Source organism: Terrapene carolina, unplaced genomic scaffold (genome assembly GCF_002925995.2).
Source record: "Terrapene carolina triunguis isolate 2854851 unplaced genomic scaffold, T_m_triunguis-2.0 Scaffold96, whole genome shotgun sequence".
In the NCBI taxonomy this organism is placed as follows: Eukaryota; Metazoa; Chordata; order Testudines; family Emydidae; genus Terrapene; species Terrapene triunguis.
In genome coordinates this window covers 65,095,261-65,113,885 of record NW_020664447.1, presented here as the reverse complement: position 1 = coordinate 65,113,885, position 18,625 = coordinate 65,095,261, and the positions used below count along the sequence as shown (strand labels likewise).

The 18,625-nt window shown below is 44.8% G+C and overlaps 1 protein-coding gene across 2 annotated transcripts in view; it reads right to left on the bottom strand.

The window, feature by feature from the left end:
• The window catches only part of TSHR (thyroid stimulating hormone receptor), a 245,375-nt gene that overhangs the window by 104,880 nt on the left and 121,870 nt on the right, over positions 1-18,625 (bottom strand). For both annotated transcript variants that reach the window (XM_026651395.1, XM_026651394.2), the window contains exon 3: positions 14,135-14,209. In XM_026651395.1, coding sequence (XP_026507180.1) covers positions 14,135-14,209 — 75 coding nt within the window. The remainder of the gene's footprint in view (positions 1-14,134; positions 14,210-18,625) is intronic.

Here is an 18,625-nt window from a genome sequence, read left to right as displayed (position 1 = left end):
ATTTACAACTAATAAAGCTGGGGTGTTTTGCCATGGAACTCTGGGTTCAGTCCTGCAAAGCCTCGGAGCGCGACCGACAGAACCCAGCTCCACACTCATGCTCAATCTAACTGGCCATTAGATTGACTTGAGTTACAACAGACTGGTAACTATGAACATCACTGGCAAAAGAGAGAGAGAGAGAGAGTGTCTAAAAAGCGTATGCTAACTGTGGTATTCTCAATAAATGCTGTGTATTTACCTTCCTCTATAAAGATCCCGTGTGCTTTGTATGAGCATAACACCGCAACCAACTAGAAAGGCGTCTGTCGTGATTGTCATTGTTGGAAAGGGATTCCTGAGCAGACATTCTGTGTTCACCATATTAGCGAGTCTTTTACCCTGCAGGGCATTGTGAGGTATCTGTTGAGAGAATGTCTGTGTGCTATATACACTGTTTGAAGCCAAGCCTGTAAGCATCTCATGTGGAGCCTGGCATATTTTATGACAAACGTTGTAGTCATATGCCCCAAGAGTTGTAAACATGTTCTGGCAGATGTTTGTGGGCTGTCCATCACCGTTGAAATTAGGTTGACTACAGTGAGGAAGAGTTGTTGGGGTAACTGTGAGACAGTCGAGATAGGCGTCTATGAATTCCAATTGTTGGACAGGAACCAGCATGGACTTCTGTACATTTATTTGTAACCCGAGGTCCGTGAACAGGGTTATCATGATCTGCATGGTGTTTATCACTCCTTACTGTGTTGGTGCCCTTATAAGGCAGTTGTCCAAGTATGGAAATATCACTCCTTGTCTGCAGAAGTGAGCTGCAACTACAGAAAGAACCTTGGGGCAGTTGACAGACAGAAGGGTAGCATTCTGTATTGGAAATGCTGATTCCCTAGGGTGAATCTCAGGAATCTTCTGTGCACCGAGTGAATGGTAATACTATAAGTATCCTGGAGGTTGAGGGCCAAGAGCCAATCTTCTTTCTCTAATGATGGAATTATTGTGGATAGAGTCAGCATTTTGAAATGTTGTGTTCTTAAAACGTGTTGAGTTTTCATAAATCCAGGATGGGTCTCCACCCATTATTTTTTTGAGACATTGAAGGCTGATCTTGGTTCTGCTTATGTTGGGTCTGTCTTTGTTTACGTAATTGGCTATACTGTCTTTGGAGCTGAAAGTACGGGGCAGCCCGGAATCTCTGGTTGTAAAACCTGCCTTGTTCCTTTTTGTTTGCAGGTACATAGATGCCCAGGGTTTTTAAGGCCACCTGGGAGTCCTTTAAACTGTGTAAGGACACATTGGTTTTGTCAGCAAAAAATTTTTGACCCTCAAAGGGTAAGTCTTCCACAGTGGCTTGGATCTCCCTGGGGAACCTGGAGAGGTGGAGCCAGGATGCACGGCGCATGATCACAGATGTAGCAATGGACCGTGCTGTCATGTCTGCAGAGTCAAAAGAGGCCTGTAGGGCCATCATGACAATCAGAGACCCCCTCAGAGATATTTGCCTTATATTGTTCCTTTTTGTCATGGATGTCATCAGGTAAACTTTCAGTAAATTCCAACATTTTGTTAAACAGAGTGTGTGTGTGTGTGTGTGTGTGTGTGTTTTGCCAGTAGGGCCGAATAATTGGCTATGCGGAATTGGAATGTGGTGGAGGAGTAGACTTTCCATCTGAAAAGGTCTAACCTTTTCCCATCCTTATCATATGGGGTCGTTCTGGACTGGTATTGTTTTCCCCTTTGGTTGATCGCATCCACCACCAGCAAGTTTGGTGCAGGGTAGGTGAAAAAAAAAAAAAAAAAAAAAACTCAGCCCCTTTTGCTGTCACATAATACTTTTTGTCAGACCTCTTACAGGAGAGAAGTGCTGTGACAAGTGTCTGCCAGATTATTTTTGCAGGGTCCATAATGGTATTATTAATTGGCAGAGCTATCTTTGCAGTTGGTGATGTCTGTAGTATGTCCATGAGCTTGTGTTGGGTCTCCGGTAGCTGTACTAGCAAAATGTCCAGAGATTCAGCTACCCTTTTGAAGAGGTCTTGAAAAGATCTGAAATCATCCCCTGCAGTAGGGGGTGATGGCATTATTGTTTCATCCAGTGAAGAAGATGAGATATGAGTGGGCAGCAGGGTGTCACCTTCAGCTGTGTCCTCAGGCTCCTTCACCTTCAGCTGTGTCCTCAGGCTCCTCTGTCTCTTCCTCCTGTGTCTCTGAGGGTGCTTGGACATTTGATGGATATTTAGTGTTGTTCTGGACCTCGGTGGGTTAGAGGGCCTGAGGTTTTGGCCCCAGACATTGCCCAGGGATCCCAGTATAGCCAACTGGGTGGGAAGGGTATAGGAGGCAGTGCTAGGGTGACCAGATGTCCCGATTTTTGGGTCTTTTTCTTATATAGGCTCCTATTACCCTCCACCCCGTCCCGATTTTTCACATTTGCTGTCTAGTCACCCTAGCCAGTGCCCATGGTTGCCCATACCAGCCCCACATGTCTGTAGATGTTTGGTGCTGACAGGGTCCAGGTTTAGGTGAGGAGTGGCAAGGAGTGTATATTACTTCCTCATCCTCTTCTTCCTCCTCATCACTGGAGAGGGGAGGGGCTGATCCACAGGGAGTGGTTACCAGGGTTGGTCCCGATCTCGCTGGGGTACCATCGGTACCGAATAGGGGAGTTCCAGGTGTTGAGGCCACTATCAGGTCTGCATGCCTCATGAATTGCTGCGGAACCGTGAGGCTCAATGCCAGGGATGGCATCATGCACTGACTAGGAATTAGGGTCAGAGTTGTCGGTGCCAATGACTTGGAGCAGAGCTGTATAGGTACAGCAGGTGGCGCCATTGTAGTGCTTGGTACCGAGGGTTTCTTCAGCTCCGTTTTTGACTTTACTGTGTGCACCTCCATTAGAGCTTGCCCACATAGGGTCTTTATCTCCTCAGGACATCCCTGTATCAGACGTTCCCAGTCCCCTATTGTCTGGCGCTCTCGGTGCTGTCGGTAAAGGGGCAGATTTCTCATTTGGAGATCACTTTCTTTTAGGTTTCAGAGTAGCAGCCGTGTTAGTCTGTATCCGCAAAAAGAACAGGAGTACTTGTGGCACCTTAGAGACTAACAAATTTATTTGTTAGTCTCTAAGGTGCCACAAGTACTCCTGTTCTTTTTTCTTTTAGGTGATTCTCGTTGTGGGGATGTGACACCACTTTTTGGTAGCCTTCCTAGGAGCAGGCTCCTTAGCAGCTGTTGTTGAAGTAGATCCCCTATCAGATGCGACTGCTGGCGACCGTTGGCCAGGAGGCATCCTGGACTCGGGGTCAGAGGCTGGTCTGAGGGATTTCTCCATCATCAGGGCCTTCAATTGGAGATCCCTGGCCTTCCTTGTCCTGGCAGTCATTTTTCTGCAGTGTGAACACTTTTGGGTAATGTGTGTCTCGCTAAGGCAGCGGACACACTATGTGTGGCTGTCAAAGACCGGTATGGAAAGTCTGCAAGTCAGGCAGTGTTTAAAGCCAGGTGAGCCTGGCATGCCTGAGAGAGCAAGTCCTTTGGAGAAAGAACAGGGATAACCCCATTTTTCTTTCTTTTTACTCTCTCTTATTTTCTCTCTTTTTTCTTTTTTTTTCCCCGAGGCAATAGTTGAGTACCTGCCAGGGAGAAGGAGGCAAGGGAGAAGGAGGCAAGGGAAGGATACATAATTTTTTAAAAGAAAGTAAAATATAGAATATAAAATATAAAGGACAAAGGAATAGGGTAGCTAACTAAAACTAAGATAACACCATCAGAAACAACTACAAACTATTAATCTTATCTGAGGTAAGAGAGGGTGCACTGCTGTCTCAAGCCAAAGGCAGTAGAGAAGGAACTGGGGGACAGTTGGCTGTGCACCACTATGTAACCACTCAGAGTGGCGCAAGATGGCTACGGCACGTGCGTGGCCCAACCGGGCACTGCTACTACAAATCTCTGATTACAAGTGCAGGGCGCCAAGACACCTAAAGTGGAGCACCCACAGGGACATTCCTCAAAGACGACATTTGTATTACACTAGCACCTAGAGGCCTCAGAGATCAGGGACCCACTGTGCTAGGCACTCTACAAATTCATAGTAGGAGACAGTCCCTGCCCCTGAAAAAGTTTAGTCTAGAGATAAATAAGACAGACAAAGGGTTGAGGAGGAAATATGAATAGAAAGTTAGTGATTTGCCCAAAGTTATATCTGCAGGTCAGTGGCAGAAGTGGGAAGAGAAACCAGGTTTCTTGACTCGCAGATCCCGGGCCCTATACACTAGACTATGCAAAAGACAGAAAAATTCAGTTCCATCTAGGAACTAAACAATTGTCACTGTGCTACACACAAAGGTCATTCAGAATTTCACAGTCACAGGGGGAGAACAAAACAATCTTCCTCCTCCAAAAAGCACAGACACCTGCTATTTAACCTAAAGGAAATCTCCTCTAGCTGTACCAATGTTGGAGCCTGTGAAATATTGGAATTTGAATAGTCCTCATATCATCATTTAGAGGGCACTAATATGCATGTTGGCCTGTATATTACCATTTTTAGAAGGTATTTAGGTTCCTAAAGATGCAGATAGGCACCTAGTGGGATTTTCAAAAGTGCCTTTTTCTCCTCTGATTTTAATCAGAACAGGATCAGGCCCACCATACGTAACAGGCGATGAGCATCTTCAATTTGCTCAGCACTCTCAGAATCAGGCTCACAGAGGTAAGGTTTACGTTCCAAAGAGCACTCTTCGAAGCAGTGGGCAAGCATTGTATGTAGGACGCAGGACTGCAGCAGATATCTGAAGTCAGGACTGAGGCTGCACATTGGCAGAACTGAACAGGGGACAGAAACTGAATGCCGCAAGCCAAGTGAGGTGCTCTGACAGAGTTGGTAGGTAGAAGGGTTGCATAGTTCATATCTACATGACACTTGGCTCAAGTTAAAGCAATTAGTTATTCTCTTCTATGAACACTAAATTTTCATTTTTTTTTAGACAAATGTATTTTCAAAACGATACAGTATATATAAACCAGATTAGATAGATAGATAGTAGAACCTCAAAGACAAGAACACCAGAGTTACGGACTGACCGATCAACCGGACACCCTGTGAAACCGGAAGTAACCAATCAGGCAGTAGCAGAGAAAAAACAAAAACAAACAAACATAAAGGCAAATACTGTACTGTGCCTGTATTGCATCTTAAAGATAGACACATCTGGGTTGCCTGTCCCAACTCCCCCACCCCCACACGCGGGGCAGCCACTTACAGCAAGATGCTGGGGCTGCCAGCCCAAGACAGCTGGAGCCAGCAGAGCAGGAGCAGTGCTGGGGTCTGCACTGCTTTCAGGGCCGGCTCCAGGCACCAGGCACCCAAGCTGGTGCTTGGGGCGGCACCTGGAGGGGGGCGGCGCGGCGCTCCGGCCGCCGGGGAGTGCGGGGCCACAGCCGGGCTCCGGCCGCCCTCCCCCCGGCGCCCTGGCCGCCCCCCCCCCCCCCCCCCCGGGGGGGGGGGGGGGGCGGCCGGTGGCTTTTTTGCCTAGGGCAGCAAAAAAGCCAGAGCCAGCCCTGACTGCTTTCACCCCTTCCCCCCACCCCGTCAGGAGGGGGATGCACTGCTTTTACCCCCCACCTCTGGCCGGGAAGGGGATGCACTGTTTTTTACCACCACCTTATGGACAACCTCCATTCCCAAGGTGTCCATAACTCTGAGGTTCTACTGTAGTTTAAAGAGTAGAGAGATCATGTACATAAGAACCGGACAGTCTTCTATGAAATGGCTCCTTTTCAAAATGTTACAGTAACTTCAACCAGCTTTTAAATACATTATGATAAACACCACCCAATGTTATTTTAGTATTAATACTTTAAAAACATTATATAAAGGCAGAGCATAAAATAAACACATAGCACAAAGGATGCACTTATACCTTGACTAATCTTGCACTTTGGAGAGTAATTAAACAAAAAACAACAGCTGTAACTAGCATTATCAAATCTGAGGACTTCTGGAGAGAATTCAGGAAAAACAGTCACATTTATAAACAGCCTTCCATTAGATCACATGAAGGTGCCTAATTCTCCAGCTGTCTTGCATGTTAGTACTTTCCAAAATTCTGTGATTAAATTATATTAGTATTCCTTCGTTCTTAACTGTCTAAAAACTCTATGCTAAGTACACTCTTCAGCACTAGAAAGCCCTTTTTAGTGACATTAACAGAAAGCTGTCCTTCCATTTTACAAATGGGAAACTGAGGCATGGCATACTTGACTTTCCCAAGGCTACATGATGAATTGTTGCCACAGGTGACATTAGGACTCTGGTACTCATGGTTCCTAGTCTTGTTCTCTGACCATGCTTTTCTCCCTGCAGATGCAGCTGACACCTTAACCCAGACTAAAAACTTAGAACATTCATTGTTAAACAAATATGGTGTATGTGATCTACATTCTATGGGAGAGCTATTTACATTCAAGGGCTTATATTGAGGAGAGTTAAATAATCTTTGTGTCAGAAATCAAAATTCAAAAAGGAATCTTCTTCCTATTTGCTACTTCACAGAAGCCAATAAAGAACAGTCACGCCCAGGAGTGGCAGAGACTTGACAGCAGCAGTAATGAAAACCCTCAATTTCTCCTTCAAGCTTCCTCTCACCTACGCCCACCTCAGGGAAACAATGGAAATCCCACTGAGTCATTTAAAATGGGACTAGACAAAGCACTGGAAACTTATACACTGTATGGAAAAGTCTTGCTATGGCCAAGGAGATGAAGGTGGGCAAGATGGTGCAACAAGATCTTATCTGCTAACCACAATTCAATCAAGTGGATAACTTCTATCTGTGCTGCCTGGGGCTGACAGCCCTATTCACAGCTTAGAAAATATTCTGCCTGTAAACATTGCTATTAAAGTGCATTAGTATTAAGAAAAAAAACTAACAACCATGGAATGGGAGGGCGGAAGATAGAAAAACAAAGGCCTTGAGATGTCTGCAGGGGGATGAATTTTATATTAACTGAAGATAGCAAAACCATAGCAAAACCTTTTAAGGAAGCTGTACCACTATTTTGGCAGTGTGACTCAGGGGATAGTGCACTAAACTGGAGACCTGAGTTCTATTCTCAGCTCTGTCACTGGCTTATGGGTGACCTTGAGTAGGTCACATCCCTTTGAGATCTAGGGGTGAAAAGCGCTATAAGAGCTTATAATTAACAGTTACTCATGCTTGCAAGGATAACACAGGTTAAGATTATTTAAAAAATCTTACCTAACTTGTGAAAGAAAAATAAGAAATGTGTGACCATGGTGCTGGAGGGGCTACACTGAGAATGCTTATTCAGGGCAAACTGCAAAGAATGATCCCCAAAAATTGATGTTTTATTCAATAATTAGATTTCACTAAGCCAGTAACCAAACAGCTTCTGTAATACCTCTCTGGTTACCAAGAAGCCAAAATACAGTCCCCTTTAAGCAATCCAGCCTTTGGCTCCCACCCAGACAGCCAAGTCTAATATAGTGAGGGTTACTAAAAACCTTATTCACCATCTATAAAGTTCTACGAATCTCAAGAAATCAGACACATTACCCACCAGGTCAATGAATATTTCAGATTTTGTCCAAATATATGCTTACAGTCAATCCTTATTAACCAAATCTAAGATTTATCAATAAAAAGAAAAAAAGAGTTGCTATGGTTAAAGATCATTATACATACAAATATGAATGAAGTTCTTAGGTCAGTTTCATGGCAGAAATGGTGAGGCTGCCGATTTGTAAAAATCCTTCTGGATTCAAATTAAAAGGTCCAAGTGCAGAGTTTGTTCAATTTCTTCCATGGGAATTACAGTGTTAATCCAGAGTAGACCTGGAGACTTCAGTCTTGTGGGTTTAGACTTTCCCAGGAGATTTAAGGAGATCTGAGATATCAAGGATCAGGCCCAAAACTTCCTTTATAGCTTGAGGCCAGTCACCATCACCGCAGGCCTTCCTTGGCTGAAGAATAGGCAATGTATACAGTTGCTTTGATTCTAATCTCAATTTCCTCTGCATACTCTGGTAACTAGTTGTATTCATTAGCATAAGACAATTAACCGTCAAACAGCTCACAGGTAGTTTTACTATGTGGAGCCAAAATTTCAAAGAGAAATGAAGATAATATTATTACACCACAAGTTCCATCTAAATGATAATATCCCCTGTGATCTTTGAATCAATAGAATACAATAATGAACCATTATAGACAGGAACAGAAGTTTACAAGCTAATTAGATCACATTGTTAAACTTCTAACAAGATAAAATTATTGAACACAAATACAATTTGTATCTATCCTTACATATAACAATATGTAACCCTTCTTCCACGTGAAGCCGACAGGAACCAGGGCTGGGTTCAATATCTAGGGGTTCATTTTCAACAATACAAGGAGTCCTCGGACTTACGACACAATTTGTTCCTCAGAATTACGTTGTAAGTCGAAACATTATGAATCGAAACCCCTGCATTCAGTACTAAAGTGATTTGTAACCCAACACCAGACAAAATTGATCACTTTGAGCAACACAACTCTGTCAGCTGGATATCTAGGCAGAGTAGGCATGTTCATGTAAATACAGTTTGCTCCTGAAGTCTCTCCCCCTCCCAGCTAGCTGTTAGGGGAGAGCTCATTCAGACCCTGCTTACAAATATAAGCCTACATATCAAGGGTTCTAGTACTTAACAAGGCTTTGATAACTATCTACAAGGAATGGCCCTGTTTACCATTTCAGTACTCTAATATGTTCTTAAGGGTTGCTTTCAGGTCACCTAGCCTGCTGGTTACTTAACCCTCTCTGAATCAGCATCACATGTAAGCAAGTTGTTTATAGAAAAACAGCCTATTTAGAGTAAGGAAATTATTGTTAAAATAAGGAAAAATAAATTAAAGCAAAAAAAATTATACCTCACACTATGTTAAAATAAGTTAAAATAAAAGAGGAACAGGGAAAAAGGAGTTGAAAAAGTGAAGGAAAAGTGCAGAGGGAAAGATGAAAAGGAGACTTACTGTGAAAAAGAAAGCTGACAATTTGAAAGACAAGAACAGGGATAAGAGTATGTGGGAAAAGCTAAGAGAGGGTTACTCATTTTGTGCAGTAACTGAGGTTCTTCAAGATGTGCGTCCCTGTGGGTGCTCCACTTCAGATCACAGTACATCCTGGCACCAACGAAGACCTTCCAATCAATTGTGACAGACCAGAGATGAGATCAGAAAAGCCATCACTATGATGAAGAATAGGAAGGCGGCTGGACCTGACGATATTCCAGCAGAGGCCCTGAAAGTAGATCTGGATGTTTCAGTGGAAATGCTGTACCCCCTCTTTGAGAAGATATGGGAAGAAGTGATTCCAGCAGACTGGAAAGAGGAATATCTTATTAAAATCCCCAAGAAAGGAGACCTCAGCAATTGTGCCAACTACAGAGGAATCACTTCTGTCGATGCCAGGGAAGGTCTTCAACCGAGTCCTCTTAGAGAGAATGAAGGATGCCGTCAATCCACAGCTACGAGATGAGCAAGCAGGTTTCCGGCAAAATAGATCATGCACGGACCAGATAGCAACACTCCGCATCATAGTCGAGCAGTCTATGGAGTGGAACTCCTCGTTGTACATCAGTTTTGTTGACTATGAGAAAGCATTCGATAGCGTGGATCAAGAGACTCTCTGGAAGCTCCTTCGGCACTATGGCATCCCAGCAAAGGTGGTCAACCTGATTAAGAACTTATAGGACGGCATACACTGTAGAGTGATCCATGGAGGGCAGCTTACAAACAGCTTCCAGGTGCGAACCGGAGTCAGACAAGGATGCTTGTTGTCACCATTTCGCTCTCTCTCCTTGTCATTGATTGGATTATGAAGACATCCACTTATGAGCGTAGGAACGGAATCCAGTGGACGTTGTGGACCCAGCTTGATGACCTGGGCTTTGCCGATGACCTTGAACTCCTTTCGCATAGCAAACAGCAGATGCAAGAGAAGACCAACGTAGTGGCAGCCACGTCATCACAGGTTGGCCTCAACATCCACAAGGACAAGACCAAGATCCTCAAGATTAACTCCATCAGTAATGACCCAGTCACACTGAATGGAAGCCCTCTGGAAGAAGTGCAGTCCTTCACCTACCTAGGCAGCATCATCGACCAACAGGGTGGCACAGACGCAGACATCAAAGCAAGGATTGGTAAGGCAAGAGCAGCTTTCTTACAGCTCAAGAACATCTGGAGCTCTAGAGAGCTGTCTTTGGCAACAAAGATTAGACTGTTCAACTCCAACGTGAAATCAGTCTTATTGTATGGAGCTGAAACCTGGAGGATAACTAAAACAACCACCTGGAAGATCCAGACCTTCATAAATAGTTGCCTTAGAAGGATTCTCCAGGTCCGCTGGCCAGACACCATCAGCAACATCTACCTCTTGGAGAGGACCCGTCAACTTCCAGCAGAGGAAGAAATTAGAAGGAGAAGGTGGGGTTGGATAGGACACACACTACGCAAGCAGCCAACCAACATCACTAGACAGGCATTGCGGTGGAACCCCCAAGGCAAGCGGAAAAGAGGCCGTCCAAGAAACACCTGGCGACGCGACCTTCAGGCTGATAGCATAAAAACGGGCTATACCTGGAACGAGCTAGAGCAAATGGCCCAGGATAAAGGACTCTGGAGATCTGTGGTTGGCGGCCCATACCCCAATTGGGGTGACGGGCATGAGTGTGAGTGTGAGCTCGGTCGGGCCACGCATGCACAGTAGCTGTCTTGCCACACCGTTGAAGTCTCGTGTAGCACACGCCCTGACCCCCTCAGTTCCTTCTCTACTGTAGAGTCCTTGTATCGAACTACAAAGTAGAGGGGAAGAGGATAGGTAGTGGAGCACCCACAGGGACACACATCTCAAAGAACCTCAATTACTGCACAAGGTGAGTCACCCTCTCTTCTTCTTTGAGTGCTGTGCCTGTGGGTGCTCCACGTCAGATGACTGTAGAGCGCGGGCCGAGGGATGTACTGGTCGCCGCTTCCAGCAGATGAATGTAGAGCAGTGTCCCCAATTCCACTTGGTCTATTTCTCTGTCTACTAGATTCGTACGGTCTGGACTGAGGACGATTATACTATGTGTCCCTGGCATGGTGGTAAGGTTGGTAGCACTTTCTCTTAGTGGGCGGTGTTTAGATGCTCAGTCTGCAAAGAGATGCCTGAGAGCCCTTCATGTAATGGAGAACCTCATTGGTTTTCGATGAAAACAATTTATCTTTGTCAAAGGAAAGGTCTTCCACCTTCATTTGCAGCTCTTTCAGAATACCGGCCAACAGGAGCCAGGAGGCTCTGCACATCACGATAGTCCTAGCTGTGGTGTGAGCTGCTGTATCGGCCACATCCAGAGAAGCCTGTATAGTAGTCCCGGCAACTAGTTGCCCTTCAGTGAGCACAGTCTTAAATTGTGCTCTCGTCTTCAGGAAGGTCAGACGTAAACTCAAAGTGCTTCCGGTAATTGTCTGGTTGGTATTCTGAAAGAGCTGCAAATTAAGGTGGAGGATCTTTCCTTCGACAAAGATAAATTGGTTCACTGCCGTGATCACTAGCGAGTTTGGTTGTGGATGGGAAAAAAGAAAGTCCATTCCCTTGGCTGGCATATATTATTTTCTGTCAGCCTCACATTTGCATGTTGGAGGGACGGTGGCTGGCATCTGCCACTCCATTTCCGCAGGTTCAAGGATTGCATCATTTATGGGCAGAGCAGTTTTGGAGGATGAGGAAGAGTGCAAAATTTGTAGTAACTTGTGTTGACTTTCCTGGACCTCCTCTAGGTGAATGTCCTGGCTAAGTGCTATGCATTTAAAAATTGTTTGAAGTAATAGAATCATAGAATATCAGGATTGGAAGGGATCTCAGGAGGTCATCTAGTCCAACCCCCTGCTCAAAGCAGGACCAACCCCCAGACAGATTTTTGCCCCATATCCCTAAATGGCCACCTCAAGGATTGAACTCACAACCCTGTGTTTATCAGGCCAATGCTCAAACCACTGAGATATCCCTCCCCCAACCCATCTGCCAGTGTAGGTGAAGGTGGCATGATGGCCTCATCGGGGGAAGAAGAGTTGTGTGTTAGCCACACATCCTCAGGACCTATTTCTTCTTCTGGATCCTCCATCATCTCCTCTGGGACTACCGATGTTGTAGCCACTGAAGATAAAGGGTGACACCGAAGTTCACCTCTGGTTGGTGATGAGGTTCATGCATTTGTATGCTGCCCACGGGTCCCACGTGGCCACTGCATGGGGAATGCCATGAGGGGACATACCCATGGTTATCCATACCAAGGGTAAGGTGGTTGTGCATGTTGGCCTTTGGGTCTCAGTGTACCCCAGCAAGTCTGTGTTGAGTCATGGGGGAGCATTGTGGGGAGAACACTCCTTCCTCCTGGTCCTCATTATCACTGTTGCTGGACATCAGCAGTGCTGTGGGAGACATAGGCTGTGTAAGACGCTCCTCGCAGGCGATCCGTCAGTGCCAAGAAGTGATTGGGGCACTGATGCAACAGTAATATATTTCTGATGGAGCAATTGTTGTGGTGCCGGTGGATGTGGTGCTGATGGTTTAGTTGTGGCAGGAAGGTGCACAGCCCTCTTGTGGCTGGATTTGGTCGGGGCCAGTGGGCCCATCACGGTGCTGTCAGTCAGTGCCAGTCGAGGGGTCGGTGCTGAGCAAGGCAGCATCGCTAAAGTCATGGTTGGCACCAGAGATGGCTGCATGGTCGGTGCCATATCCGTTGCAGGTGTCAGCATGGTTGGCACCCGTGTAGGAGACATGGCTTTGTCTATGTCTCGACTCCTTGCCCTTCGCTTTGGATTCATTGGCATGGCTGGTGCCGGGTACCGGGGGAGTTATATGTACTGGCTCTCAAGGTCATCTGCACCAATGGTAACAACCTCGCAGGGGACTGTTTCTTTATGCAGATCCCACTGAGGAGAAGTTGATGTTTGCTTCCTCTTTTCATAAGAGGATGGAAACGTGCTCTTGGTCGGTTCAGACTGGATCGGTGAGCATTTAGAGGAAGGCTTCTGTTGGTTCTTTTCTGACCCTGGTTGGAATGATTTCTCCCTGAGGATCATTTTGAGGCGGAGATCACAGTCACGCCGGGCTCTCGCTTTCAAGATGTTACAATGAATGCAGTTCTGTTGTATGAGTGTTTCTCTCAGGCATCTCACGCAGAGAGACCGTGGGACCGCAGCATAACTTCTCAGCAGGAGCCGCATCTCTTAAAGACAGGGAAGCATGGCATGTCCAAGAGAGCGAGGAAGCAGAGAAAACTTTTGCGGGTGGTGCTCCAAAGGGAGCAGGGAACTGGAGAAAGAAAAACTAATTATTTTTTTTAACAACTAATCCTAACTAACTAATAACTACAACAAACCTAACAACTAAATTTCTATTTTTTTCTATCTACAGGGGAAGAAGCTATCGCACTGCCCTGAGCGCCATCTTCAGCCAAAGATGGTTGAGAAGGAACTGAGGGGGCTGGGCCGTGTGTGCGCTAAATGAGACTCCAATGGTGCCGCTAAACAGCTATTGTGCACGTGTGGCCTGACCAAGCACTGCTACTGAAAATTTCCAATCAATGGCACCGGAACGCACCGTCACCTGAAGTGGAGCACCCACAGGAACAGCACTCGAAGAAGAAGCAGGAAACACCATACAGTGAGCTTTGTTTACAAAAAGACAAGGACAGGTCACAGAAAAGAAAAATAAAGTGAAGCAATACAAACAACAAGCAAACAAAAACGAGGAATAAAAATATATAGCTCCATGCAACGGATGTGGGAAAGGAGTACAGCAGGAAAATGCTGTGAGGCAAAGAGAAGATCATAGAATCATAGCATATTAGGGTTGGAAGGGACCTCAGGAGGTCATCTAGTCCAACCCCCTACTCAAAGCAGGACCAATCTGCAGACAGATTTTTGCCCCAGATCCCAAGATGAGGGTAGAGAATGGAGGAGGAAGAAAGAGAGAGAAGTGGTAGTTAAACATTTAGCACCATATATGAGAGAATCAGAATTTAAACATATTGAGTCTGTTATTCCACACGTTTCTCAAGGAAGTAAACTTATTTTATCACTGTACTTACATATGAGTGACTTTACTTAAATTGTAGAAGGAATGGGCCTCCAGCCTTTGTAACGTAGCATCTATGGAGATATAGCTAAACATCAGGAAAACAGAAAAAGAAAACACGTCACATAGAAAGACAGGTTGTAAGCAGTGACCAATGCTCATCGTGCTTGTTTTATTGTTCCTTCCCGTTCTCTTCAGCCCCCAGTTTGTTTGTTTTGTCTTAAGGGAATGTCGTAAATGTTTGTACAATGCCAAGCACAAGTGCCTGATTCTGATTAGACCCCAAATACACACAACGACCAGTTAAATCAGAAAGACATGAAGAAAACGTCAGAGAAGCAACTGGAGTTCACTTTGTTGAGGGTACTAAGCCCCAGTTCAGGTTCTTTCCCCCAATTCTACTTGGCCTGGAGCAGCAAACCACGGCCAGTGGGAGCCGCGATCGGCCGAACCTGCGGACGGGGCAGGTAAACAAACTGGCCCGGCCTGCCAGAGGCTTTCCCTATACAAGCGGCATCCCAAGTTTGGGAAACACTGGAGTAGGGAAACAGTGGGCTGTGACTGCAACAAATGCTCTTAAATTACATTGTAAGCAGACCATAAAGGCAGCCTACATTCAGAACAGCATTGAAAGAATATATCTTTCTCGCATGAATTTAAGAGAATTTTTAATTCCACTTTTTTCCCCCCCACGACAGTCACAGGTGATATGATAAGAAGGCAATGTGCTCCAATGGCAGGTTAGTAGACTGGAAGCATGGAGCCTTGGATTTTGTTCTCATTTCTGCATCTGACTTCCTAATGGGTGATCTTGCAAGTCACTTCTCTTTATATCTCCATTTCCCCCTCTAAGTAATTGTAATGCTTTGTAAATGCTTTCAGATGTATGAATAAAAAGTGCACCATAAAAAATAGGTATTATTAAATCCCAGGGTGAATTTGTGTTATTTCCACCTATTTCTCTGACTACACCCCTGGAAATACTAAACCGTTGTAAATGTGCAACAAGAGAATATGGGTTTTTAAATTTATTTTTATTTAATTATTCCAATCACATTATTCTCTTAACTATTAACTGAATGGATTCATTTTAAAATAGCATGTGCATTATAATATTTTCTTACTCTTAAAAATGTTGCTAGAAACAGTAACTTTTGAAGCCACTTTATTTTGTTGCATGTGTCACAGTTCAGGGCAACTGCACCTATATTCCCCCTCAGGGGTCCCCAACAGCACCCACTCTAGGCTCCTGGCTTCTCAGGCATCACCTCATTTGGGTGAAGACACATGTCTTTCTTCCTCCTGACCAGTTTTTTCTCTCCCTGGTCAGGAGGAAGAAAGACATGTGTCTTCACCCAAATGAAGGTGATGCCTGCACAGCTCCCCATTTACACTATGAAATTCCCAGCAAGCCAGCCTGTCTAAACAGGCTGGTGTCTACACTTTTGCTCACTCTTCAAAGGCTATAAACAGCTGTAATAGCCAGCAGTCACAAGTTACCACACAGCTCTTTATAAGCAAGAACATTTATTCTTAAGGTGAAAGCATTATAGAGAAAACAACAAAAGAACCTTACACACATGCAAATAAGCTTATCAGGGATCACCCCCAACTCCAACCAGGGCTCTGGTAGGAGTCAGTCCTTCAAACCCCACCAAAGGGGTTTTTCTGTGCTTAAAAGTTCGTAACAGCTTTAGCTCAGAACAAGCATGCCAAGGGGGCAGATCAGCCTGTTTCTTGAATCAGTTTGGGCCTTTTTCCTCCAATCTTTGACAACAAGCAATCAGTAAACAATCACCCTTCTTGGGGGGGGTTAGCTTTAAAGGCTGGGTTTTTACATAATCAAGGGTGGGAATTTGCATTCATATCCCTGAGATTCCCCAGGAAAACACCTTATACTGTTTGTCCCAGAAGTCCATTCTCCTCTGGCACACTGATGAGTGTAGTCCTTTGCAGTTCATAACACTTCCCAGGATTCACATCCCATCTTCCACCCTAGAGAAGTTACATGCAATCCCAGCCCACAATAATATATAACTTCTGCATTTGCAGTGGGGGCAAAAACCTAACTGGCTTCAAGACTGAGCTTGGTAAATTTATGGACGGGATGGTATGATGACACTGCTTACAATGGCATGTAGCCAACCTGCAACTACTAGCAGAAAATATCTCCAATGGTTGGTGATGGGACACTAGATGAGGAGGACTCTGAGTTACTACAGAGAATTCTTTTCCAGGTGTCTGGCTGGTAGGTCTTGCCCACATGCCCAGGGTGTAACTGATCACCATTTGGGTTGGGAAGGAATCTTTCCCCTAGGTCAGATTACCAGAGACCCAGGGATTTTTTTTTTTTGCCTTCTTCTGAAGCATGGGCATGGGTCACTTGGAGGTTTAAACTAGTGTAAATGGAGTATCTGTGACTTGAAATCTTTAAGTCATAATTTGAGGATGTCAGTACCTGAGCCAGGAGTTAAGGGTTTATTTACAGGAATGGGTAGATGAGGTTTTGTGGCTTACAATGTGCAGGAGGTCAGACTAGATGATCATGATGATCCTTTCTGGCCTTAAAGTCTATGAGTAATACAATGTACTTAAACTTAATTCAAGAAGGTCTTTAAAGGAAATATCTGTCACAATATGGTCAAAATAAAATATAAAAAAATCAAACTACAAGTTAAGACAAAAAATGAAAACATATCTGCATATAGCTTTTTTCAAACTGTGTTTTATATGAGTACTTAGAAAAAATGTGTTAAAGCCTTGTTTCAGTCACTGTCTCATACATCATCAACTGTTGAGCCTTGGATTTTGAAACACTTTACATGGTTGAGCCTCTCCCACTTGACTGTGCTATATTTTTAGTAGGTTGGACAGCACCAAATGGAAAGTGAATATGATTAGTGTAATAGAGTCAGTCACCTTCTCAGCACCCCCTTGTGGCCTGAGGTCACTCTACAGTGGCCCACTCTCCCTACTTTTTAGGGTTCTCTTAATCAGACTACCAAAACAAACTTCTCTGGTTCAGCAACAGCCCTATTTGGGACTGGATTTATTAAAATAACAATCACTCCCAAAATAAAGTTCTCAAATATCCATCAAGTCCTTGTTCCCAGTCTTTCCTGCTTAGGATGACCAGACAGCAAGTGTAAAAAATGGGGACGGGGGTGGGGAATAATAAGCTTGTGTCACTGGCGACTGCAACTTTTGTGTTAGATTCCCTACATGAAGAACTCAAGGCATGGCCTCTGGAAGTCTTATGAGAGGAATCTTGGGTCTTCCTCTTAGATGCCCTTGAAGTACAACTTGGAGACAGTTGAGATAGCTGACTTCTTCAGAGACTGGCATACAGGGAAGGTCTCCTGGCCTGGATCAGAGGCTGGGCATAGCAAGCTCTCCATCATGAGGATCCAAAGTTTGATCTCCTTGTTTTTTCTGGCTCTAGATTTTAATGCCAGACAGAAGTTGCATTTTTGGGTTACATGAGATTCCCTGAGGCAACGAATGCACTAGGAGCATCCGTCACTCACGAGGATTGCCTCCTAGTGACAACATTTAAAACCAGGAGAACCGGGCGTGCCCTTCCAGTAATGTAAAGCTCCCAGGAGGGGAGAAAATCTAATAGATAACACAACTTTTTTTCAAAATATGTTTGTTTTTTTTTTTAAAACTACTACTAGAACTACCTAACTGCCACTAATAGTTCTTACAGTAGTTAATTATAGTTATGGGGACACAGCTGAGATTAAAAATTCAACATGGATGACTGCTAAGGCTCCATCTCAGGCTGAGGCAGTTGAGAAGGATCTAAGACCAGTTCACGTGTGCAGTGGTATATTCTGTAACTCATGGCAATCGGGGGAGGTCCCGGATGACTGGAAAAAGGCTAATGTAGTGCCCATCTTTAAAAAAGGGAAGGAGAAGGAACCAGGGAACTACAGGCCAGTCAGCCTCACCTCAGTCCCTGGAAAAATCATGGAGCAGGTCCTCAAGGAATCAATTTTGAAGCACTTTGAGGAAAGGAAAGTGATCAGGAACAGTCAGCATGGATTCACCAAGGGAAAGTCATGCCTGACTAACCTAATTGCCTTCTATGATGAGATAACTGGCTCTGTGGATGAGGGGAAAGCAGTGGATGTGTTTATTCCTTAACTTTAGCAAAGCTTTTGATACGGTCTCCCACAGTATTCTTGCCAGCAAGTTAAAGTAATATGGGCTGGATGAATGGACAATAAGGTGGATAGAAAGCTGGCTAGATCATTGGGCTCAGCGGGTAGTGATCAATGGTTCCATGTCTAGTTGGCAGCTGGTATCAAGCGGAGTGCCCCAAGGGTCGGTCCTGGGGCCGGTTTTGTTCAATATCTTCATTAATAATCTGGAGGATGGCGTGGATTGCACCCTCAGCAAGTTTGCAGATGACACTAAACTGGGAGGAGTGGTAGATACGCTGAAGTGTAGGGATAGGATATAGAGGGACCAAGACAAATTAGAGGATTGGGCCAAAATA